Raw genomic sequence first — 26,226 nt, forward strand, 5'->3', positions numbered from 1 at the left:
ATCATGTATTCTGAGGATATGAGTACACAAACAGTGGCCTCAAAAGGTATTTGAATACTTAATACACATACAATTAATGGATGTCATTACATTAGATACACACATATTAAACCAAGTGGCATCAGCAAACAAATGATACTTTAGCTTTTGACAGGACTACCTTCACTTTCTGAGCAATTTTTTCAATTAATTGGTCCCAACTTGTCGCAATTAAATTTTTTGTGGATGTACAGTATGAAGGCTGAATGAAGTAAGTTCTACTTATTGAAAATTGCAATATAGACATGTCCCACTAAGTTTTATTAACTAGAAAATATCAGAATCCAAATACTGTTTGTCTTCATTTTGTTTTGTCTTTCAAATGTGAATACATACAATATTTTTTTATTTTGTTTAAAAAAGTGTGCTTGTGGTCGCTTTAAAATAAAGGCAATACGGTTTGAAATTTAGATGTGATCTAATGCACTGACATTCATACAGTTTAAAATTGTGGGTTAAGTGCGCAAATATTTTGGGGCTCCTGTCATATGGCCATCTAGGCTTTTTTTTTTTGGACTTGGATATGTAGCTAATATGTCACTAGTTTAGTATGCAGTTTTACACAGCTTAGCCACACACTACATTTCATGAAGATTAAACCGACATAAAGCGTACTTGCAAAGGGCACAGAAATTCGCTGGGGTGTGAAATTGCACGCTTTAGCTAATTTCTCTTTGAGAAAGAGATATTTTTTGTGTGTATGATAGATTCATACTCTCTAGATTCAGTTTGGGAATGCAAGCAATTGAAAGAAACACTTTCTAGCCCTAATATTACAGTTAATCCTGAAAGTTCTGGCTATAAATCAGACATCGTCTCTTTCTGCCGGAAGGGCAGAGCGGAATGGAACGATTGTGTTGTGTTCCTGAAGTAAAGCCACTGAGATATCCAAGGCTTTTTGCCTCGGCCATCCTCCTTATCTGATAGATCATAAATATAATCATCCTCCCCAAGGGGATTCATTCCTCAGACAAAGCCATATGTTGGTTCACAATTCACACAAGTACCATTATTTTTCTCCACAAGACTAAAACTACCAGCTGCAGTCTCTTGTTTTTCTTTCAAAAATAGTATTTCTACTTTGTAAACCAAGTCAAGTCAAGTGGTTTTTATTGTCGTTTCAACCATATACAGTTAGTACAGTACACAGCAAAACGAGACAACGTTCCTCCAGGACCATGGTGCTACATAAAAACAACAAAGGACCAACATAGGACCACATGAGACTACACAACAAAATAAAATACCTATATAAACTACCTATATATACCTATATAAAGTGCACGTGCAAACATGTGCAAAAAGTACAGGACAGTACAACAAATTACTGACAATGAACAGGACAATAGACAGTGCAGCGCCGACCAGTACTCAGTAGTGCAAAAAGATGACAGTTTCTAAAAATGTAAACATAACATACTATGAGATAATGTTCTATGCACATAGCAGTTATTGAGGTAGCAGACAGTTATAAAGTGACAGTTATTAAAGTGCAACTCAGGACACGTGTGTGTCAAACCAGTCTCTGAGTATTGAGAAGTCTGATGGCTTGGGGAAGAAGCTGTTACACAGTCTGGCCGTGAGGGCCCGAATGCTTCGGTACCTCTTGCCAGACGGGAGGAGGGTAAAGAGTTTGTGTGAGGGGTGTGTGGGGTCAGTCCACAATGCTGGTTGCTTTATGGATACAGTGTTTTTTGTAAATGTCTTTGATGGAGGGAAGAGAGACCCCAATGATCTTCTCAGCTGTCCTCACTATCCTCTGCAGGGCTTTGCGGTCCGAAACGGTGCAAGTCCCAAACCAGGCAGTGATGCAGCTGCTCAGGATGCTCTCAATAGTCCCTCTATAGAATGTAGTGAGGATGGGGGTTGGGAGATGTGCTTTCCTCAGCCTTCGAAGAAAGTAGAGACGCTGCTGGGCTTTCTTGGTGATAGAGCTGGTGTTGAGGGACCAGGTGAGGTTCTCCGCCAGGTGAACACCAAGGAATTTGGTGCTCTTGACGATCTCCACAGAGGAGCCGTCGATGTTCAGCGGAGTGTGTTCACCTTGTGCTCTCCTAAAGTCAACAACCATCTCTTTTGTTTTGTCGACATTCAGGGACAGGTTGTTGGCTCTACACCAGTCCGTCAGCCGCTGCACCTCCTCTCTGTATGCTGACTCGTTGTTCTTGCTGATGAGACCCACCACGGTCGTGTCATCGGCGAACTTGATGATGTGATTCGAGCTGTGCATTGCTGCACAGTCGTGGAGTCAGCAGAGTGAACAGCAGTGGACTGAGCACACAGCCCTGGGGGCCCCAGTGCTCAGTGTGGTGGTGGTGAAGATGCTGTTCCCGATCCGGACTGACTGAGGTCTCCCAGTCAGGAAGTCCAGGATCCAGTTGCAGAGGGAGGTGTCCAGGCCCAGCAGGTTCAGCTTTCCAATCAGGTGCTGGGGAATGATTGTGTTGAATGCTGAGCTGAAATCTATGAACAGCATTCGAACGTATGAGTCCTTATTGTCTAGGTGGGTGAGGGCCAGATGGAGGGTTGTGGTGATGGCATCGTCCGTTGAACGGTTTGAACGATCACGCAAACTGCAGTGGGTCTAGTGAGGGGGCAGCTGGGTCTTAATCTGCCTCATGACGAGCCTCTCGAAGCACTTCATGATGATGGGTGTAAGTCGCGACGGGACGGTAGTCGTTGAGGCAGGACACTGAAGACTTCTTTGGCATGGGGATGATGGTGGTGGCCTTGAAGCACGTTGGAACAACGGCGCTGCTCAGAGAGATGTTGAAGATGTCGGTAAGAACATCTGCTAGCTGGTCTGCACATCCTCTGAGCACTCTGCCAGGAATGTTGTCTGGTCCAGCAGCCTTCCGTGGGTTGACTCTACGTAGAGTTTTCCTCACATCTGCCGTGGTAAGACAGAGCACCTGGTCGTTGGGAGGAGGGGTGGACTTCCTCGCCATCACGTCGTTCTGCACTTCAAACCGAGCGTAGAAGTCGTTCAGTGCATCTGGAAGGGAGGCATCTTTGTCACAGGCAACTGATGTTGTCCTGTAGTTGGTGATGGCCTGGATGCCCTGCCACATGCGCGCGTGTCACCGCTGTCCTGGAAGTGACTGTGGATTCTCTGGGCGTGCGCGCGCTTTGCCTCTCTGATTGCCCGTGACAGTTTGGCCCTAGCTGTTCTTAGGGCTGCCTTATCGCCTGCTCTGAAGGCGGAGTCTCGGACCTCAGCAGCGTGCGCACCTCCGCAGTCATCCACGGCTTTTGGTTGGAGCGTGTGGTGATGGTCTTTGAGAAAGTGACATCATCAATGCACTTGCTGATGTAGCTGGTCACTGATGCTGTGTATTCCTCCAAGTTGGTAGAATCGCCATATGTTGCAGCCTCCCTGAACATGTGCCAGTCAGTACACTCAAAACAGTCCTGAAGAGCAGAGATGGCTCCTGCTGGCCAGGTTTTCACCTGCTTCTGAAGCGGTTTTGTGCGTCTGACGAGCGGTCTGTATGCTGGAATTAACATAACAGAGATGTGGTCTGAGTAGCCGAGGTGGGGCGGGGCTCCGCCCGGTACGCGCCTGGGATGTTTGTGTAAACAAGATCAAGCGCGTTCGCCCCTCTCGTTGCAAAGTCCACATACTGATGGAATTTAGGGAGCACTGTCTTGAGATTTGCATGGTTGAAATCTCCGGCGACAATAAACAGTCCGTCGGGGTGAGCGTTCTGCAGTTCGCTCATAGCCCCATACAGTTCACAGAGCGCTTCCTTAGCGTTAGCGCTGGGGAATGTAAACCCGGTTATGCAAACAGTGGTGAATTCCCGTGGTAGATAAAAAGGTCTGCATCTAACAGTCACAAGCTCCAACAGCGATGAACAGTAACTAGAGACTAGCATAGAGTTCTTGCACCATTCCGTGTTGATGTAAACACACAAGCCACCACCGCGAGTCTTACCGCAGAGAGCTGTATTTCTGTCGGCACGAAACGAGGCGAGCCCGTCTAGCTGAATAGCGGCATCCGGAACTCTGTCGCTGAGCCACGTCTCCGTGAAAACAAAGACGCAGCAGTCTCTAAACTCACGCTGCGTAGCCTGCTGGAGTCGGATATAGTCCAGTTTATTGTCCAGGGAGCAAACATTTGAGAGCAGGATAGACGGGAGAGCCGGCCGGCTAAGGTTTGTTTTTAGCCTAGCATGGACCCCCGCCCTCTTTCCGCGCTTCCGCTTTCTCGCACACCGCTTACGACGTCCTCTCCCCCGGCCACCGGCATCAGGCGACGCCGAGGGCTGGAGGCCTGGTCTCCGCAGCAAGCCGAGTATGCGTAGCGCCTCCTGCAGGTCATCATGCAGCTTGGTTTTTGCATGAGTCTTATATTTAAGTAGTGTCTGGCGATGGTAGACACGAACACTGGTTGCTCCGATGTCCATGTGTTGCAAAAGTCGGGCTTTTTTAACAAAAATAGCACCATTGTGGATCCGGAGTGGCCGCTGCGTGCTACCGCGCCGCCATCTTGGAACTTTGCCATCATAGTTCTATCAGATGGATTGCCCTTAAAACCATTTCACCTGCAAAATAACAGACTTTTTAAGCACTTACTGTAGATTTGGTATGAAAAAATTGAATACGCCCATGAGCGTATGACAAATGTTTGCTCAACTTTTTAAGCATATTGAAAAGACATGGATTAAAAACCACAAAATACCAATTTTGATATCATGGGAACTTAAAAGTGTCTAGGTTTTATGTTCTTGTTTGATGCTTTTGTACCAACAGAACAGTGCACATAGTGTAAAGCATTGCTTTAACAACAAAGCTCACTCTGTAGCATTGTACAACTGAAATACTACAACTAAAGAGTTAGACTGGATTAGAATTGCTTAGGTATTGATTTAGCAATGCTATGCACTTATGTAGATGGAGAGATAGCATGCTGAACACAGAATCTCCACACACTCTCATATGTGCAAACATTACATTGACTTAAACATGACTGAAAACCACAAGACATTGATTAGACAATGATTGCAGTTATTTGTAACATTATCATTTACATTTATCCTCCGAATGCTTGTCTGGTGCATTTTTCATCATCTAAATCAAGTTTCATCCTGCAGATTGTCCACAACACCAGGGGCAGCCTTTGTTCCTAACACAAATTGATACTCTGCAATTTGGTCTGTTCTACGACATTGTCATTTTGATGTGCCCACGAAATGTCAGCTGGTTAATTCAGCTGACGAGTGGCTCAGAACTGTGAAATGTCTGCAGCCATCCCTGTGTCTTGATTTTGTAACTGTGCTTCAGAAATCATATTCCAGTTGTCCAAAATGTGAAACCTATTCAATGAAATGTTCCTTAATGGCATTCATTGACTTTTGAAATGTGTGATGCAAACCTTAGCAGAAAACAATACATGTCACTCATACAAAATAAATATTTTAGGTGAGGACAAATATTTGTTCCCCTGGGAGAAAACACTGCCAAGATGTGGTCGCTTAAATGGAGTGCCCAAAGAAATGTGACGTTTGAATATAATGTCGGCGCTTTATCTAACCAAACCTGGTATGAGAATGTTTTTGCAAGAACAGAGGGAAGCACAGGCAGGTGTAACTGAGCATTAATTGATAGATAGACATGAGAGAACTCACACCAAGGATCTGTCCACATTGAGCTATATATACGTATACGTATTTGACTATATGCCACGAGGGAACATACGGATTGACTGGTTCCAGACCCAGAAAGAAATCTGTTTGAATGTAAGGATGGACTAGAATTTAATCAGGTTGTTATCTTGCCTTGCAGACACCATCTGAAATAAAAATAAAAAAGATGGAAAGAGCTTCTTCGATTCTTATGTCTTTACTGTACAGCTTAGCTATTTACAACCAAGCTGCAGATAGGCTATCAGTTATGCAAAAACCTCAGTGTTTGATTAACACCATGGCATATAGACCTTATTCAGAGCAAACAACGTAGCTGCAGTCCAAAACCTAGTAAGCTTCCTATCTTGACAGTATTTTAATGTTGCGTACACATACAATGCAAATAAAATTTTCGCCTCGCTTTGCTCACGCGAGTTTGACCGCTGGAGGTGTTCACATACAACGTGAAACTCGCGTGAGAGAGGAGGAGGGGCTTCTACGACAACTTCTATTTCCACCATCAACCATGGCTGATATCACAATGACTGCTGCTCTGTATCTGTTGTGGAAGTCCCAGATACGTCGGAAAACCAAATGCCGTCGTGTTTGGGTGCATGATATTATCTAATTATCCAGATTTCTTCCGCTACTACATCAGTACGTAAGTGACATCCGGACAATCTCAATGCTGATAAGCTTTCGTGACAACAATGTGAACGCACCATAAGGCATCTTAGTTGTGCTCAAGGCGTGACGTTTTTTTTCCAGAAGGTAGGCAGCAACATTATGCCTTCTAAGATATCCAATTTTGGGAAAATTTTAAGGAAGCGTTGCATGTATTCTTTCCGACAATGCACCATAAGAATTTTATACTGAAAAGTAGGGATGCACCGAAATAAAATGTGTGTGCTAATACAATAATAAGAAAAATATCAGTCAAAACTAATAGTTTGGTGATTTTTGTGCTACTTTCTTTCAAATCACTGATAAATAATTACACAACTTCAAGTACATTTCAATAATAACTTTGTTTTCTAATGTATGTCTAAATGTCTTCCATGTTTCAGATAAATGTTCTCATTTATAAACAAAACGTTGAAACTAAAAGCACATTATTAACTCACATTAACTGAATTCTAAACAGCCTTTGCTCAGGCTCACATTAAATTGGTAAAAAAAATAATAATCATTTAATTCTGAACTCAAATTAACTGAATTCTGAATGATGAAGCTTGTCCCTTTTTAGTTGCAGCAGCTTCCACATAAGCTTTAACAAACTCATCCAGTTCCTTGCTGTGTTGAACTTTAAAGTGAGTAATCAAATTAGTTGTGGTAAATATTTTAACAGTAGAGAAATTCTAACAATGCAAAGCTTATAAATAACAACTATTTATCATTATATTTTGTCATTATCACCCAATTCAAAGTAATGCCACATTTTCTTTCACACACTGCACAAGTTGCTGATTAAAGGGTTAGTTCACCCAAAAATAAAAATGTTCTGATAATTTACTCACCCTCATGCCATCCCAGATGTGCATGACTTTCTTTCTTCAGCAGAACAAAAACAAATATTTTTAGTAGAATATCTCATCTCTGTAGGTCCATACAATTCAAGTGGAGGGTGATCAGCACTTTAACTTTCTGGGGTCGACAGACGCGCCAGCGCGTCCTTCTGGATGTTTTCGTCATTACAGCGGAAACAACACCAAAATCTCTGTCATTTTGGGGCATACAGATAAGTGTAAGAAATCGTTTTATTTGTGGACACTCACAATAACAACAAAACCTTGTGCTTTTGTAAAATAAAGAAAATAAAAAGGGTGAGCTGTAAGCAGTCTCTGGGTTCGCGAGCATATATCTGAAACACGTCACAAACACACAAACATGATACATATGTCTAAAGAAAGCTTAAAATGTCTACTTTTAAATAAAACAATTCAAATTTAAATCAAATAGTCTGTGTAATCTGTATGAAACAAAGCGATGTACAGTTTCTCCCGGCTCAGCGAATTATCTCTAATGTGATCACACCCACCAGCAGAGTGCGCCATTCATACGCTAATGTGCTGAGACGATCAAATCAAATGGTAAACGCCCCTGACTGTGCCTTAAAAACAAAGTCATTCACTTTTCTGCGTGTTTGAAAGACAGAACGATACACAAGTGAGAAAACTCCTTGATAGTGACAAAGAGTTACAATTTTCCTCAGAAGAAGAGCAGGACTCCGATGAGCGTTTGTATTTTGAAGAGAGACTTGACAATTTCGGATGAGAAAATCATTTAGTTTTAATTAGGTGACATGGTATTTTATATAAACATGTAACACGCTCTGATGACGCGGCCCGGAATGCCGTCTGGACCCGCGGCTTTACAGATGTTCACCCGTCGGAAGGATCGGGTTACACCCACAACATAGACGGAGAGTGAATCAACCTCTGTAGCGTCAGCCGCGAGTGCTCTCTCCGTGAGGGCGGTGGTGTTGTCCTCGAAACGAGCATAAAATGTATTAAGTTCGTCCGGGAGAGATGCAGCGGTGTTCACGGCGGAGTCTTTATTCCGTTTGTAGTCTGTGATGGTATTAATTCCCTGCCACATACTTCTAGAGTCAGTGGTGTTGAACTGACCTTCAAGTTTGTGCCTGTACTGGCGTTTGGCTGCACTGATAGTGTTACGGAGGGCATAACTAGCTTGTTTACGCTCCTCCGTGTTAGAAGAATTAAAAGCGGAGGACCGCGCATTGAGTGCCGTGCGAACCTCGCCGTTAACCCATGGTTTCTGGTTGGGGTATAGCCGTATTGTTTTGGTTGGAACAACATCCTCTACGCACTTCCTGATGAAACACGTTACGCTGTCAGCGTAAACCTCGATGTCGTCATCAGAGGCGGACCGGAACATCTCCCAGTCCGCGTGATCAAAACAGTCTTGTAGCACAGAGACTGATTGGTCCGACCAGCACTGGATCGTTCTGAGGGTGGGTGCTTCCCGTTTCAGTTTCTGCCTATAAGCAGGTAGAAGTAGAACGGAAGAGTGGTCCGATTTGCCAAATGGGGGGCGGGGGAGGGATTTGGGCCATAACGGAAAGGAGAGTAACAATGATCTAAAACCCGGTCCCCTCGTGTATTGAAGTTTATGTGTTGGTGGTACTTTGGCGCTATTGTTTTAAAATTAGCTTTGTTGAAGTCCCCGGCAACAATGAACGCAGCCTCAGGGTGCGCGGGTTCCTGCTCACTTATACACCCATACAGTTCCCTGAGTGCCCGGTCGGTGTCGGCTTGTGTGGGGATGTACACAGCTGTGATAATGACCGCTGTGAATTCCCTCGGTAGCCAGAATGGTCGACACAGAAGCATGAGATATTCCAGATCAGGAGAGCAGAAAGACTTGATGAAATGTACGTTCCTCTGATCACACCATGATTTGTTGATCATAAAACATACACCACCACCTCTGCTTTTACCTGAGAGGTCTTTCGCTCTGTCCGCTTGGTGCACGGAAAAGCCCGTGATTTCGATGGCCGAGTCTGGAATCTCCGCAGCCAGCCAGGTTTCTGTAAGGCATATAACGCAGCAGTCCCTCGTCTCTCGTTGGAAAGAGATCCGCGCTCTCAGCTCGCAGAGTTTGTTGTCCAGAAACTGAACATTTTCCAGTAGTATACTGGGTAGCGGGGGTCGATTTGCACGACGTCTTACTCTGATGAGAACGGCGGCTCGTTTTCCCCTTTTCCTTCTGCGTTTCCGCGGCCGGGCAGCCCAGACAAAGGGCTCCGCCGGCGTGTTTGTAAACAGCGGGTCGGCGTTGAGGAATTTGAAGTCCGGTTTTCGATGTGTAATTGTAGAACCTATGTCCAAAAGCGTTTGTCTGTCGTAAACAATATGGCAGACAACATCCAAGACAAAAAAACAAAGAACTGTAAACAGAACAAACAATAAACCGCAGTGTTGTATCGGAGCTCGCAACGCAGCAGCCATACTCGGCGCCATCTTGAGTTCACTTGTTTTGAATGAATGAGTGATCAGGATGGTTTTCACATATTTTTTTAGCAAGTAAAGTAAACATTTATAGTGAAAAGGACTAACATATTGATCTGTTTCTCACCTAAAGTAATTGTATTGCTTTAAAATACATAAATTTGACCATTGGAGTTATTGGATTAATTTTTCTATGACTGTCTATTGTTTTTGGCACTTTAAAGTGCTGATTTTCATCCACTTGCATTATATGGACCTACAGAGCTGAGATATAATTTTAAAAATCTTTATTTGTGTTCTGCTGAAGAAAGAAAGTCATACACATCTGGGATGGCATGAGGGTCAGTAAAAGATGAGATACTATTTTTATAAAATTTTTTGGGTGAACTATTCCTTTAATTGTTCAACGTGTTTCTCATACTGTTGTTTACAAGAAAAATCAGTTCACCAATACTCTGGTGCATCTCTACTAAAACATGAATAAAAATAGTTCCAGTAAATATAATACAAAATTTACTAGATTGCCTAATATTTATGTGATATGAATTATTTTACACTTACTGTAGAATGTTGTGTTATAAGCTTAGCAACATGCTAACATGAAACTTCATTGAAGTCAACTGTAAGAGAATTTTCTCATAACTTCATGTGAAAAGTTCTATTTGGGTTGTGTGTGGGTGTTTCTCTAAATTTTACCCTGTTTTCACCTGGTAGTAAGGTGCATCTTGATGGTCTCTGATTTCATGAACACATACATCAATCACTTTGTCACTGTGTTACTTTATCATAATAATCCATGAAAAAGTAAAAAAAAGACAAGCATGAACACAACCAGAGAGCTGTTTCTCCCAAATGCAATTGAAATTTTATTTAAGCACAAACGCTATATTTAGAGCAAAATTGTCCATTCTTTTAGTGGAGTACCTTTGTTAGCAAATGTGCGTACTTCTGATCTGTGTCTCTACTGTATATAACAGAAACACTGAAGAAGATCCATGAAGTTCTTGTGCTTGTGTATGTATGCACTTTTTCTAATTTTCTGATCTGATGCAAAGTTTAAAAATCTTATTGTAGTGTAGTGGTTGGTTGATAGATGAGGGGCGGTGCTTTGCTGCTGTGCGGGATACATATAGGATGGATGAGTGTTTACATCAAATCCGATGTGGGTTTCATGCACTTTTTGACTACCTCTGGATGTGGTTTTTGTAATCTGATCACAAAACGTTTTGCACCCCGTTTACACCTGTAGTTAGAGCTTACTACCAGGTGTCAAAGGGTCTATGTAGGGAGGTTCAAAACAGCAACTTTCTAGGTTCCATGAAAGTTAAGATGCCGCCTTAGAGGGCAACTGCTTATATGTAGTATAAAGCAAAATGGCTTACTAACAGTAATTTTGTATACAGTTTACAAACTGAAGTCCAGTTGAAGTACAGTTCAATATATTGTTATTGAAAATATTGTAGATTGTTAATCAACTGAAAATATTTCTTTCCACAGATTTCCAGAGCAGAAAAACTGCCTGGAAAACATTGATTGTGAAAATTAGATGTGGCCTAGGACACTTAAGACAGTACGAGAGAACGAAAAGCTTTTGATTGAAATAATTGCTTGAATTTGGGGCTACGGTTCAGCTATGGCGACCATATCGCTGAGCTCAGGACAGGAGTGGGTATGCACATTCTCTGGGTCCTCCCTGTGCCTGTGGCACCCTCTCTATCTGTGGTGGGCCTGTAGTGACACTTGCATTCATCATCCACAGCTGTCTGCTCCTACGATAAATCTCTGCCTACAGTACCTAACCATTACTCTCAAGGAATTAATAGCCCCCAGGTCAAGCTGGAGAAAACTTGTAAATCGGTATAGATTAATCACTAGTCAAGCATGCCAGATGGTCCTTTGTGGATGTTTTGCATGTTGCTTGGGGCAGCGAGGTGCATAAAGTTCTTTGATGGCCTGGTTGGACTTGGAAGAACCAGTCAGGTACACTGTGGGTACAGTACAGTAGAAAAAATGATCCAGTTGCACAGTACAAACTTTAGTAGAAATTGACTGGGACATTGAAGTGTTAAGTAAGACTTTATTTATTTGTTGTATTGTAAATAACTACTAAACCACAATGGCAGGAAGGTAGGTCTGTCTGACTGTCTGTCTGTCTGTCTGTCTGTCTGTCTGTCTGTCTGTCTATCTAGCTATCTATCAATGACCAATCTATATGTCTACAGTATGTCTGTTTGTCGATTCTATACTATTTTAACACTCTGTCACTGATATACAACAGTGAGACCACTCCTGCTGTTTCAGGCTGGCCAGAATTCCAACTCTGAGCTCTTGCTCGAAATATCAACAGTCCTGCAGTGCTCCTTGAAACAAATATGTTGGATACAGAATGAGAGAGAGATGCTGGTCAGCTTTTCTATCAGAACTCTCAGACCCGTCTCGCATATGTAGAGTGGTGCTGGCTCAGAAGCAAGAGTCCAGAGAGAAGGGGCAGTTTCATCCAGCCAGACCAACCCAGTTACAAATGACAGTCACCATGCGCACATCCTGGAAACTGATTGTGGTGGTGGTGCACAAGGGGAGGGAGACACAGTCCAGCTTGGCAGTGGAGGAAGCTTAGTGTCCAGTCATTAGTGCTGGCAGATCTCTGTGCAGCCACACGCCCTGCTATACCCTGATTACTGCCCTTCACGCTTAGCTTGAAAGACAGGCACTGAAAGGCGGCTAAGACGAGGCCTGCGATTTTCATTACATCTACAATACCCCTTTTCATTTGAAGAGAGATATTCCTTTTTAATATATGTGCTAATAAAAACCATTTTCATATAAATGGTATGCTAATTAAGAATTCAGGTCATGATACAGTGGTGTTATATGTTCAGACTAATTGTGCTCCTTTACTAACAAACCTTATTATGTGCATTCCCCTCTAAACAACATGCCTGCAGTAAGCATCCTGTGCCAGCGGGTGGAACAATATTTCACTCAACTCAAAATAGAATGTTGCTATAATGTTAGTTATATTACTTTTACAAAAACAACCCAGAGAAAACAAAAATGTGAAGCTGATAATGTTTATTTAAAATAATGTATACATGATTTATTAAACCACTAAAGGTTGCAATTTTAGTATGGATGAGCTGCATTCTTTACATTAATTTATAAATCTGACTGCTCAAACACCAGAAACTCCACAGACACTGGGAAACATTCACGTTGTGTGAGATGGCAAAGCATAGAACTTGTCCAATACGAAGCGCATATTACATGTAAACTATATATTCATACAATTAAATCACAGGATTTTCACTACAGTAAAATGCAATATTCACTGTAATAATAATAATAATAATAATAATTAAGCAATATATCACAAGCATGACAAAAAAAATGCAATGAAATGTTAAAAAGTTATATTTTCACTTGTTGAAAGTTTTAAGAATTAATTGATTAGACACCATTTTGATGATGAAATTAAATGAAACTTTAAAACATGGAGTTCTGAAAATAATAATAATCCTTAAACTATAATTATTGAAATATATATATATATATATATATATATATATATATATATATATATATATATATATATATATATACTTAACTGATTTGCTGTGGTATCAAAATTGGTATAGAAAATCATGAATTTCATTGATTAAAGAACTACTTAAACTTTTTTTTTCTGTCTGTGTTAGTAGAGGATAATAGAGTGAAGACTTATCATAAAAGTCACTGAGCAGGCACAAGGAGTTTTAAATCCAGTGATCTGACAATATCTGAACCTATACTGGCTCCTGTAAAGATTATTTAGACTTTCTCTTGATTAATTGGTTAATCTGGTTATCTAAAGAAGAATATTATATAATAATATTCCTTTTATTGCATAATGTTCCTCATTAATGCAGTGGGGCACTTACTCCCCATCCTCACCAAAAAAAAAATTTGTTTGTGAAATTTGGGTATGATATTGAAAAAAAATTAAATGGCTGTGCTTGAGCATAGGCAACATGATAAACAAAACTTTACAAGTGTTTTGCATACTGATCAGTAAACACCGACTACTGCCTACCTCGTGAAACATCACATGGCCACATTACGAGCATGATTTCAGCTAATGGGTCCAGATATATCGGAAACATAAATGGTTATTTAACATTTTTAAATCAAATTTTGTGAAAAAAAAAAAAAACACCTTTGGCCATCCAATCAAATAATAATTACAATATATAAAAATATTTGGCTGATATTACTTCCAGTTTATTTGTCACACTAGAAAAGTAAGGTTATATCAAGTGCATTGAATCATGTGTTCTGATGTATATCACAAATGTTTTAGATCATCCGGGTCTCCATACAGTTGTAAAATTTGCATACTGTGCACAGTTCGCATACTACATATTCAAGTAATACTAAGAGTAGTATGGTAGTATGCTACTACGAACATCGCCAGTGATTGCCTAGGTGGTCCAGCTGATTTGGAGTCGATTCGGTAAAGCACAGATAGACCTGTTCCAGAGCTTTCGTCACTCCGAGCAGCTCTTTGTCTGCTTTGGTGGACAGCAGAAAGGGAGAACTGCAGAGGATTGCCCACTAGGTCATTGACGTCATCGCTATGGCATATCACGCCTAGGTTATGCCACCCCCCTTGCTCCTTTGGGGAGAAAAAAGGAGAAGGGGTCGCGGCTGGGCCAGCTGGTCCATATTTTTTGGCAGTCGACTGGTCCCTGAGGTGCAGGGGACTGTATGACGCCTGTAAGAGCAATGGGGAGGTTACGTGACGGCCGGGTGCGCTGGCTACGAGGCACACATAGGTCTGTCCATCTCACACCGCCAGTCCATGTAACACAGTTCAGTTAGTTGTGGTATTTTGTATAGGGACCCCAGTATCACTACATCAACACAAAGTTACTTTCGTAACCTCCATTCCCTGATGGAGGGAAAGAGAAGTTGTGTCCATCCTTCCACAACACTGAATTACCTGCTGAAATGGCCGGGACCTTGTCTCGGCTCCTCAGTACAAAACCTGAATGAGTGGTTGCAAGCCAGCTCCTTTTATACCCGTATGTCCGGGGGGTTGGTATGTAAATTCCTCTCACCAATTTCCATTGGCCTTTTCTCAAAGATTAGAGGTGTTTGGGGCTCCCAAGAGCGACCCCAAGTGTCACTACATCGACAAAATGTCTTGTTCCCTCCATCAGGGAACTGAGCTTACGAAAGTAACCAGGACGTTATGATCTAAAAAAAAATAGCCATAGAATAGAGAAAATAGGCCTGTGATGTAGCCTAAAATACATGTATTCTAAACATGACGTGCACACAGAATAAAAGATAGTTTAACCAGCAGTCGGCACCTCGTTGAATAGCCTTCATCCCTTATCAGCAAATTAAAAAAAAATGGCATACCTAGCCTAAAATGTTTGGTTACGTATGTAACCTCCGTTCCCCGAGGGAGGGAACGACACGTTGTGTCGGAGAAGCGACACTAGGGGTCTCTCTTGAGCGCCGATATTCACCTCTGATCTTATTGAAAAGGGCCAATGGGAGTTGGCAGTCAGTATTTGCATACCCCGCCCCCAGACATACAGGTATTTAAGCGGGGCAAATACGGGAGTTCATTCAGGATTTTTCTGAGGAGCCGGAAATGGTCGGGCCACAACAGTGGCTCGGTTCAGCGACATGGCGGAGGAAAGACACAACGTGTCGTTCCCTCCCTCGGGGAACGGAGGTTACATACGTAACCAAACGTTCCCCTTCTGTCGCTCTCACCACGTTGTGTCGGAGAAGCGACACTAGGGGACCCATTCCAATCTTGCCATGCGCTGAAACTTGTACGTGGACCGCCGATACAGAGGCGGGCAGGGATTTCATCCAGTGCCACGCATCATATGTACCTGGCTGCACGTACCCTTCCCCAATGCCCCATAAGAACATCGGAGTCCTTCTAGTTACCCTGGGAGGGGAACAAGGCGATGTTTGCCAACATGGGAACGGGCCAGCCTGGCTGGGCCTCTTTTCTCTCTATGTTTCTCGCATAGAGCAATCACGGCCGGGGCCCTTACACGCATATAGGGAAGGGGGTCTTACCCAGACCCTGCGGAGACCACACCTGCCCTTTTTCTTGGGGAGGAAAAGTGGTAGACACGTCACACGGCCGTCTTAGGGCTCGTGTGGAAAGTAAGGTGCGGTGGTAGATCCAGCCTCGAAAGGGGGAGTTGCTACAGCTGTAACTGCCTAAGGGAGACACGGGGGTCCGCTCGTAAGGGGACAGAACCGTGGAATTACACACAGGGGGAGTCCGAACAGGAGGCCTTCTTATTTTACCTGTGGAGCCCCTATACCAGTACGGGGTGGCCACCAGGGTACCCGCAGTGGCTTGGGTCGGCGAGTTCCTCCACTGAACCGCGGACCCGGAGGGCTGGGGAGGAATCGACCAGGGTTCCGACTCGGAGTGGGGCGCCCTGGGAAGAAGGCGCACTACTTTACCTTGACGTCAGGAAAAGGGCGCTGGGCGCAAGCGATCCACCCGGCCGGTCGGTCTACGTGTTACCGAGTTCTACGGGCTCGGACCTGAGAAAACACGAGACGTAATCGACTCAACGCGGAGGTTGTAAAACCTCGCGAAGGTGTTGGGTGTTGCCCAACCCGCGGCTCTACAGATGTCTGCTAGGGAGGTGCCCTTGGCCAGTGCCCATGAGGACGCAACACCCCTTGTTGAGTGAGCTCGGACCCGCAAGGGTAGGGGCACGGCCTGGGTGTGATAAGCCAGTGTGATGCGTCGACAACCCAGTGGGCGAGCCTCTGTTTGGAGACGGCATTCCCTTTCTGCCGTCCCCCAAAGCAGACAAAGAGCTGCTCAGAGCGTCTGGTGCTCTGTGTGCGGTCCAGGTAAATGCGCAGGGCACGCACTGGACACAGCAACGAAAGGGCTGGGTCTGCCTCCTCCCGGGGCAGCGCTTGCAGGTTCACTACCTGATCTCAGAATGGTGTGGTAGGAACCTTGGGCACATAGCCCGGTCGCGGTCTTAGGATCACAGACGTATCTGCCGGACCGAACTCCAGGCAAGTGTCGCTGACAGAGAATGCCTGCAGGTCCCCGACCCTCTTAATGGAGGCGAGCACGATCAGCAGGGCCGTCTTAAGAGAGAGGGCCCTGAGTCCAACTGATTCGAGCGGCTCAAAGGGAGGTCTCTGGAGTCCTGCCAAGACTACCGAGAGATCCCAGGAGGGAACTAGGCCTGGCCGGGAGGGATTCAACCTCCGGGCGCCTCTCAGGAACCTGAGGATCAGGTCATGCTTACCCAAAGACTTGCCGTCTACAGGATCGTGGTGGGCGGCGATAGCAGCAACATACACCTTGAGGGTGGACGGGGACAGCCTCCTGTCCAGCCTCTCCTGTAGGAACAGAAGCACTGACCTAATCGCGCATCTCTGCGGGTCTTCAGCTCGGGAAGAACACCAATCTGCAAACAAGCGCCACTTTAGGGCGTAAAGGTGCCTGGTAGAGGAGGCTCTGGCTTGGTTGATGGCATTCACAATGGTCGCCGGTAAGCCGGCTAGCTCTTACGCGTCCCGTCCAGGGACCAGACGTGGGGGTTCCAGAGGTCTGGGCGCGGGTGCCAGAGCGTGCCCCGTCCCTGAGAGAGGAGGTCCTTTCTCAGGGGAATTCGCCAGGGAGGAGCTGTCGTGAGGAGCCTGAGTTCCGAGAACCAAGTCCGAGTGGGCCAGTAGGGAGCCACCAATGTGACTTGCTCCTCGTCCTCCCTGACTTTGCACAGCACCGGTGCAAGAAGGCTCACTGGGGGAAATGCGTACTTGCGCAGCCCCGAGGGCCAGCTGTGTGCCAGCGCGTCTGTCCCGAGGGGAGCCTCTGTTAGGGCGTACCGGAGCGGGCAGTGGGAGGTTTCCTGGGCGCGAACAGGTCTACCTGGGCCTTGCCAAACCGTTCCCAAATCAGCTGGACCGACTGGGGTGAAGCCTCCACTCCCCGGCGGGCAGGCGTTGTCGTGATAGCGCGTCCGCTACGACGTTGAGCTTGCCGGGGATGTGAGTGGCACGCAGCGACTTGAGTCGCTGCTGGCTCCATAGGAGGAGACGGCGGGCGAGTTGTGACATGTGGCGGGAGCGTACGCCACCTTGGCGATTTATGTACGCCACCACCGTGGTGCTGTCCAATCTCACGAGGACATGTTTGTCCCGAACTAACGGAAGGAACTTCCTGAGAGCAAGAAGGACGGTCAGCAACTCCAGGCAATTGATGTGCCCGCTGCTGCGTGCCTGCTGCACACGGCACCCCACCCGGACCGGGAGGCGTCGGTTGTGACCAGGACGTGTCGGGACACCTGCTGCAGGGGCACTCCTGCCCGTAAAAGCAGAGGTCTGTCCAGGGTCGGAGTGTTTTGAGGCAGGCGGGGGTGATCCTTACCCGATGCGTGCCGCGGTGCCATGCTTGTCTCGGGACTCGAGTCTGGAGCCAGTGCTGGAGTGGTCTCATATGCATCAACCCCAGCGGCGCGACCGCTGCGGAGGACGCCATATGCCCCAGGAGCCTCTGGAAAAGTTTTAGAGGGACCACTGTGCCTGGCTTGAAGGAAGCGAGGCAGTCCAGCACCGACTGAGCACGCTCGCTCGTGAGACGTGCTGTCATTGAGACTGAGTCTAACTCCAACCCGAGAAAAGAGATGCTCTGAACCGGAGTGAGCTTGCTCTTTTCCCAGCTGACCTGAAGCCCCAAGCGGCTGAGGTGCCGGAGCACCTGGTCTCTGTGTGTGCATAGTAACTCTCGAGAGTGTGCTAGGATGAGCCAGTCGTCGAGGTAGTTGAGAATGCGGATGCCGGCTACTCGTAGCAGGGCAAGGGCTGCCTCTGCGACTTTCGTGAAGACGCGAGGGGACAGAGACAGGCCGAACGGGAGGACTTTGTACTGAAATGCCTGGCCGTTGAACGAGAACCGTAGGAAGGGTCGGTGTCGTGGCAGAATTGAGACGTGGAAGTACGTGTCCTTCAGGTCCACCGCTGCGAACCAATCTAGATGCTGAACGCCAGCCAGAATATTTCTCTGCGTAAGCATTTTGAACGGGAGTTTTAACAAGGCCCGATTGAAAACTCGCAAGTCCAGGATTGGTCGTAAGTCACGCCTTTCTTGGGTACAATGAAGTAAGGGCTGTAGAAACCCTTCCTCATTTCGGTTGGAGGGACGGGCTTTACCGCGCCCTTGGCTAAGAGGGTCGCGATTTCCGTGCGCAGGGAACTGGCGTGCTCGAGGTGTACTGCGGAAAAGCAGACGCCCCTGAAGGGGGGGCGGGAGCCGGGCAAACTGAATTGCGTAACCGAGTCGAATGGTCCGGTGCAGCCAGCGTGATGCATTGGGAAGCGAAAGCCACGCTTCCCAGCTCTGCGCTAGGGGCACCAAAGGGACGAGTATTTTGGACGTACCCGGCGGGGCCTCGCAGCGGGGCGGAACAGGTAATGCAGCGTCAGGCGGCTTCGTTGTGGCCTGAGGCTGAGAATAGACTCAAAGCACTTACCTTGCTCCGCGCGCCCGGCAGGGGCTCTTGACTGAGGAGGAGGCCTGATGTTGGCGTCCTCTGGACTCGTCTGAACCGGCTGGCCGGGGGACAGTCGTGGGCAGGCGGATGGCGGGATTGCCACGTCCGGTGTACCGGGACTGTTGTGATCTGAAAGCACATTGCCGTGAAAACGGCATTTGCGTGCCAGGTGACCCAGAGGCAAAGGAAATAGCTCTTTTATTGAGAATGTGGGTACCACAGCCCCCGTCAGGGGGTGTGGCAAATGAAAAAACAAAGGATTCTCCTCCCGCCCTCCACCGGGGACGGAGCGGTCTTACCACCTCGGAGCTAACGTCTTCGGCTCTGGGTCGGCTGTCTCAGGAACGCTTGGGAGCCTTCCGGGTCCTGGAGGGGTTCGTGGAGACAGGAGGCGTCGCCGCCTGCGGAGTGCTCGACGCTGGGGCTGAGAGCTGGGCCCAGGTTGAGGCGGAGCAGGAGCTGGTTTCCTCGCAGGGGGACGCCTCGGCGGGCAGACGGGCAGGGCCCGTTGCGGCAGGTCTGCGGCGGGGCATGATGTGCTGAAATGGCCTCCGCCTGCTTCTTCACCGCGGAGAACTGTTGGGCGAAGTCCTCGACGGTGTCACCGAAAAGGCCAATCTGGGAGACAGGTGCGTCCAGGAAGCGGTTTTTGTCAGCCTCACGCATCTTGGCCAGGTTGAGCCAAAGATGGCGTTCCTGGACCACTAGGGTGGCCATCGTCTGTCCGAGTGCCTGCGCTGTGGCCTTCGTCGCTCTCAGGGCGAGGTCGGTCGCTGAGCGCAGTTCCTGCAGCACATCAGGATCAGGTCCACCCCCGTGCATGTTTCTGAGAGCTTTGGCCTGGTGGACTTGCAGGAGGGCCATCGCATGCAGAGCGGAGGCAGCGCGTCCAGCCGTAGTGTAGGCCTTCGCGTTAAGCGAGGATGTTGTCCTACAGGGCTTGGATGGGAGTATGGGGCGACCCCGCCAGGAGGTAGGGCTACCGGGGCATAGATGGTGCGCAACTGCCTTATCAACCTGGGGAATCGCGTCGTACCCGTGGCGCTCTCCGCCGTCGAGGGTGGAGAGAGTGGAGCGGGTGGCACCTAGACGAGCGGAAAGCGGGGCTCTCCACGTAGATGTCAGCTCATCATGCACCTCCGGGAAGAAAGGGACCGGGGGAATGCGAGGCCGCGAACGGCGCGCTGTCCCCAGGAACCAATCATCCAACCGAGAAGGCTGTGGGGAGGATGGAGGGTTCCAGTCCAACCCCACGCTCAAGGCGGCCCGGGCAAGCATTTCGGACATCTGAGCGTCGGCCTCAGCCTGGGCCTGCTGGCCCGAAGGCGGTAGTCCAGGGGAGTCCTCGGCATCAGACACCGCACTCTCTGATGCAGCGGCGAGCTCATCTGCTTCGGACTCGGGAGGATAGACAGCCGGGCCGTGAGGCGAGCCGCTATCGCCGCGAGCGTGGACGGAGACCAGCGTGTCGGGAACAGGAGGTTCGCGGGGGGCTACCTGGCGAAACTGCACACGCTGCCGCCCCCAAATCGCCCCCAGCGCCAACCGCACCGTCCTTAATCCCGTGGGAAGAAGGAGCAATGCGGGGTGCAGCTGGGGTGGCTTGCTTTCTGTTGAAAGCGAGCCGCGACCGCAACGTGGTCATGGTAATGTTCTCGCAGTGAGAACATGAACCATCCACAAACGCCACCTCGGTGTGATCGCGGCCCAAACACACGAGACAGCGCCTGTGGCCGTCTGAAGCAGAGAGCACTCTACCGCATCCAGGAACGACACAGGGGCGGAAAGGCATCTTGAAAAAGACGCGTCCTTAAAAGGACGTTCAACGCCGCTGTGTTTGCTCTTTTAGAGAAAATTACTCTTTTAGTAAAAACTCTTTTAATACACAGTGTGTGTGTGATGCGTGTCTGCGCTGTCGAGCGCTCAGGGGCAACAATGCACGCCGTGCACTGAGAAGGAGAAAGCCGCTGTTGTGCGCCGTCAAGATCCAACAGCATGCAGATCGTCAGAGGAAAACAGGAACGTTTAAGTGGCGTGTAACTCGCAGCAAACTGCAGACAGACCATCGGCTCCGAAGACATTTTCTGAATGAACTCCCGTATTTGCCCCGCTTAAATACCCGTATGTCCGGGGGCGGGTATGCAAATACTGACTGCCAACTCCCATTGGCCCTTTTCAATAAGATCAGAGGTGAATATCGGCGCTCAAGAGAGACCCCTAGTGTAGCTTCTCCGACACAACGTGGAGAGAGCGACAGAAGGGGAACAGTAATTGTCTAGGCTACTTACTCAAAAGCATACATTTTTTGATGAGCAAAATTAACATGTCGACAATGTCTGGTGAAAAACAGGAGTTGACTCACCTGCGGCGGCTTTCCTGCCCTTGAAAAAGCCTGCTCAGCAGAAAAATAACGTACAATCACGCAGAGATTTAAAGAAAACTCAAATGTAAAAACATCCTTAGGGTCTTTCAAACATTTGGAAATCCGATTACCACACTTCCACCAAAGTGATTTCATAACTACTTTGCTGAGTTGTCTGGCGAGAGGACATTTTCCTGCGTGCGCCTTGAGCGAGAGAGGAAAAAAGCACGTGCAGCCTGAGGTGAAGTTAAACTTGGTATCTGCTCCAGGTATCCTCTTTTTTTAAATAATATTTGTATTATTAATTCTATTTAAAACATTTTACATTAATATGACAGTCATTTAAGTGCAGCCTCTGTAAAAATGTTGATCAGTTTAATGGGGTTAAATATTAACCATCTAGTAATTCAAGTGTCGACTAGCAATATCAGAATAGTTTAGTCGACTAGTCTCGCACATCCCTAACATAATTCCTTTTCATCCTTAACCTTAGCCTATCAGGTGCATTTTTCTTTCTTTATGGCTGCTTTTTGTGGGTGAAGAATGTGTAGATTCTGATTTCTCTGTATCGAGTGACTCTTAAAACCCTGTTCACCCTGCTAACACCATAGCAAGTGTTACATAACCATTTGCTATGTTGCAGAATGTTTGAGACTGATTACTGTAATCTCTAACAATGGTGGCACTTTTCCGAAACTCAGCACAGTAAAGTGCAAATGCAAAAGTTTTTTTACACAAATGCCTAGAAATCGAGTTTTTAGCCCTGCTATAGGAGGGCCGGTTGGAGATCAAACTGGCAATGATAGCTTGATGGCAGGTCATTAAAAGATAGGCTGTTATAACACTCTGTGAAAAGGAGGTTCTGTTGTCTGCTGTTTGTTCAGCATGAATCAATGATGGATCACGCCGGCAGCCTCACAACACAGTAATTGCCTATTTCTAACTAAATTAAAGATCAATCCATTTGCTGATAATGTTATCCAGACCAGGACGATTGAGAAATGTGGTAATGAACAGCTGGTTAAAAGGAAAGACATCTTACAAGCAGTGTCATGGCTCTTAGAGGGTGAATCTCACAAAATCTGTCAAGGTCATGTTTCATTCCAAATTTAACAGAACAAAATAAAAAAATAAGAAAACTTCATGTGATTGTAGATGACTTCTAATGATAATTACCATTTAGAATAATTGGAATTTATTAAGAAAAGTAAAACTTCCAGATGAGAATTAAATTACAATTGTGGAAAATAGGCATAGTTTTTTATATATATGGGGGTTTTCATTAGGATTTTTGGTGAAATGTGACTAGGATATGTTTTTGTGATTCACCCTAGAGTCTGGCCATTGTGCATTTACTGCATTAGGTGTAGCTTTATTTGGCACTAATAGATGTCTTTTCAATATTGCGTCCAATTCTCCTCCAGACTTATAGCGTATCTGGAGTTACCTTTTGAGCATAACGCATATCATTATGCAAAGTCTCATTTCAACCAATCACCAAACATTATTTTCTGGCCTGTGGAACCTTAATCAAATGATTCACCACAATTGAAAATTCATATTAAATACGCCTGAAACAATTTCACGTCGGAGCAAAAATGTATAACTCCAGTGAATTTCATTAGAGAAACACAATATGGGTTACATTGTCTACCCTATTCTTTTTGCAAGATAAGCTGTACTGAATGTATTATCCTGCTCAGATGGTCAATTCTAACTTGTTCTCTCTCTCTCAGCCCAGACAATGACATGGTAATATGATGTATGAATGTTTTTAGTAGCTTAAAGACAGTGAAGGAGTTCGTCTAGACAGGCCCCCCTACCTCTTTCAGGCAACCCATGAAGTTGTTGCTGACAGGTGACCCAGGTAAATCCGCTGTACTTGGACTTCCTCCAACATAGAAAAAATCGTCCGAGCCAAGCATGGTGTAGTCCTCCTGAGTGTAGCCAGTGGTGGTGAGGATCCCATCCACTGATATAGTCACCTGTTTGAGGGGAAAAACAAAAGAGGAGGGAGAGATCGGTTCATGAACATCTCGGATGCGATGGTCGTTCTACCAGGAATCGCTTTGATCTCGATTGAGGTCTGTCATTTGTCTGCAAATTGAATACCAAACACCTAGACTTTGGTAAACAGTTGGTATTTTAAGTAAACAGTTTTGTCTTGAATTATATTGAGTGGACAGCTCTTGTTTTGTCTGGTATTGTATTAAGTAGACAGTTCTTGTCCAGGCTTACAAAGGACAGGTAAAGAAAATATTTTGGCAGCTTATTTTCTTTATCTTTGATGGTGTTAGAAATTAATTATCTGGGTCGGGACATTTGTTGAATTTGAGGGGTTAGTGTTATGTAACAAAACATGGACAATTTGCTTGTGCTTGTTATAGTTTAAATTCTGTACATTTAGGATTAGTTCACATATATGCATGCATTCAAAATTAGCTTGTTGTAACACTAATACAGTACATACTACCAGAAAAGAGCATGCAACAAAGAAGTCAGGTGTTTTTATTCTAATAAGAGGTTCACCTAAGGGATTCAACATCTGCAAGTATGTAACATGCATCACAATCAAGCAAAGGCAGAATGCAAAAGGAAGAAGCACACAAGACAAAACCATGAGGGGTAATGAGGGAAGACACAGGAACTCATGACCTTCATCACTACACAGAGGACAGCACATACTGACCAGGTGCTGGTTTGCTTAAATGAGATATTAGGTGTTAGTAAAATTCTGCAAAACAGACTAATCTAGACGCATTAAAGCATAAATGGGTTGGTTTAGCATGCACAAACTACTGGAATAAACTGTCAGAGCTCCTGTGCTGAAGTAGCTTTTTTATTCATTTTTGATTCATTTTTCTATTGTTGTTTTTTGTCACTTTGTCACTATTTTGATTTGGAAAGCTTCTGCCAGTTTTTTTGACAATATCTTATAAAAAAATATAAAATCAAGCCTTTTTAAATAGATTAAAACTTTCAAAAAACTTGAGCTGAAGAGGAATATCAAAGAAAGAAAGATCGGATGGGATGAGGATAATGGAAATAAAAAATGAGGAAATCCCAGAAATACAAACCCCAGTCTGCCTATTTTTCATGATGCCATGAAACCCCCAAAAAAGGGAAAGAAAGAAAGAAGTCCAAGGAAACACACAGTAAACCCCCAAAAATGGATAATATGAATGATATCTACCAGACAATGTAGTTTGTTTACCATAGCGTGTCCAATACCTGAATGCTTTGAGAAAAAGGGGAAGAAAGGAAATTAAACAATATACAAAGGGGTTGTTAATAAAATGGAATAAACTCAAATGATGTCATGATGGTTAACATATTAGTGTAGTTGCTTGTTAGTAGATTGAAGACCATGAGTGGTTAGTCTGAATTCAAACAATATAATCTATAGACAGGCAAAGCATATATGAATGAGAGTAAGAATAGGTGGAGAAGAAAAAATATCAAGAAAGAGAGTGGACTTGGGGGTTCTCCAGAGCATTTCACAAGGTTGAGGCATTTATTAGTAGGGATGTCCCGATACCGTATTGAGTACGATCCTGCACTTTGTACATGAAATCATGCTCAAAAAATGCTCCAATACCAAAAAACTTCACCATCTGACATGCAAATGTCATTACATAAATATTCAGCACACAAATTAAAATCAGGTCATGTCCTAGAGAGATTATTTAAATGTGATTAAAAGATGTGATTTAATGTGATGATTATTATATTATTTTAAGTGTGAGTGTCTCATACATGGAAAACACTAGGGTTGCCCCCGACCAAAGATTTTCCAAGTCGACTAGTACACGTTAGTTTGAGCCATTAGTCGAACTAGTTGTCGCACATTTATGATATTAATTGAATTACTTAAATATATATATATATATATATATATATATATATATATATATATATAGATATATATATATAGATTTATATCGTGCAGTCTCGTGGAATGTAAAAGGTTCTCATTCTTTCTTTGTTTGTCTTCTGAATTATTTTTTTTTGGCAAGAACAGTACCATCTATGAGTGCTGCAAAGGGCCTCAGATATCTCAGCTTAGGGAGTGCTTGAGTTCAGTTTGCTTTTTTTCCACAGAGCAGTTAATTGTGACCACAACTTTGCAGCTTATCTGTGATTAAAACATAAAATAATACAAAAACACATTAACCTCAAACCATGATTTATATTTCAGTGATTATCATATTTATAATTATCATGTTTACATTTATATTTGTTTTTATGTCTTCATTGGTGTTAGTAATTTTCCACCTGCATGTTTAGATGGATACTTGCCTGATGGTAAATGAAAAGGTGGGTACTTATTTTGGACAATTCATTATTTTAATTGCTTTTTCGTTTCATTTGGAGTGCAATTTGAATTTAGAAATATATTTGAGTTTTAAATTTTTTAAATAAATGAATTTAATTTTCAATGCAAAATTACTAAAGCAAGAATATTCACGATCCCTCAGCCCAGGGGTAAAATTAGATATTGCGATTTATAAATAAATACATTTGTTTTGTTTGCATATATATATATATATATATATATATATATATATATATATATATATATGTATATATATATATATAAAGAGGAACAAAACAAATTTATTCACACACAATATATTTTCCTGGACACTAAATACCCGGCCAGTAGATAATGTACAGAAGAA

General features: G+C 44.9%; 1 protein-coding gene across 13 annotated transcripts in view; it reads right to left on the reverse strand.

Moving 5' to 3' along the window:
* LOC127662779 (neurexin-3a-like) overlaps positions 1-26,226 on the reverse strand; it is a 467,216-nt gene that overhangs the window by 319,788 nt on the left and 121,202 nt on the right. For all 13 annotated transcript variants that reach the window (XR_007972918.1, XR_007972917.1, XR_007972916.1 and 10 more), the window contains exon 7: positions 23,368-23,529. Coding sequence is in view for 10 of the 13 variants with exons in the window: in XM_052154109.1 (XP_052010069.1) it covers positions 23,368-23,529 (162 nt within the window). In the remaining 3 variants the exon portion in view is untranslated. The remainder of the gene's footprint in view (positions 1-23,367; positions 23,530-26,226) is intronic.

Source organism: Xyrauchen texanus, chromosome 22, assembly GCF_025860055.1.
Source record: "Xyrauchen texanus isolate HMW12.3.18 chromosome 22, RBS_HiC_50CHRs, whole genome shotgun sequence".
NCBI classification, from domain to species: domain Eukaryota; kingdom Metazoa; phylum Chordata; class Actinopteri; order Cypriniformes; family Catostomidae; genus Xyrauchen; species Xyrauchen texanus.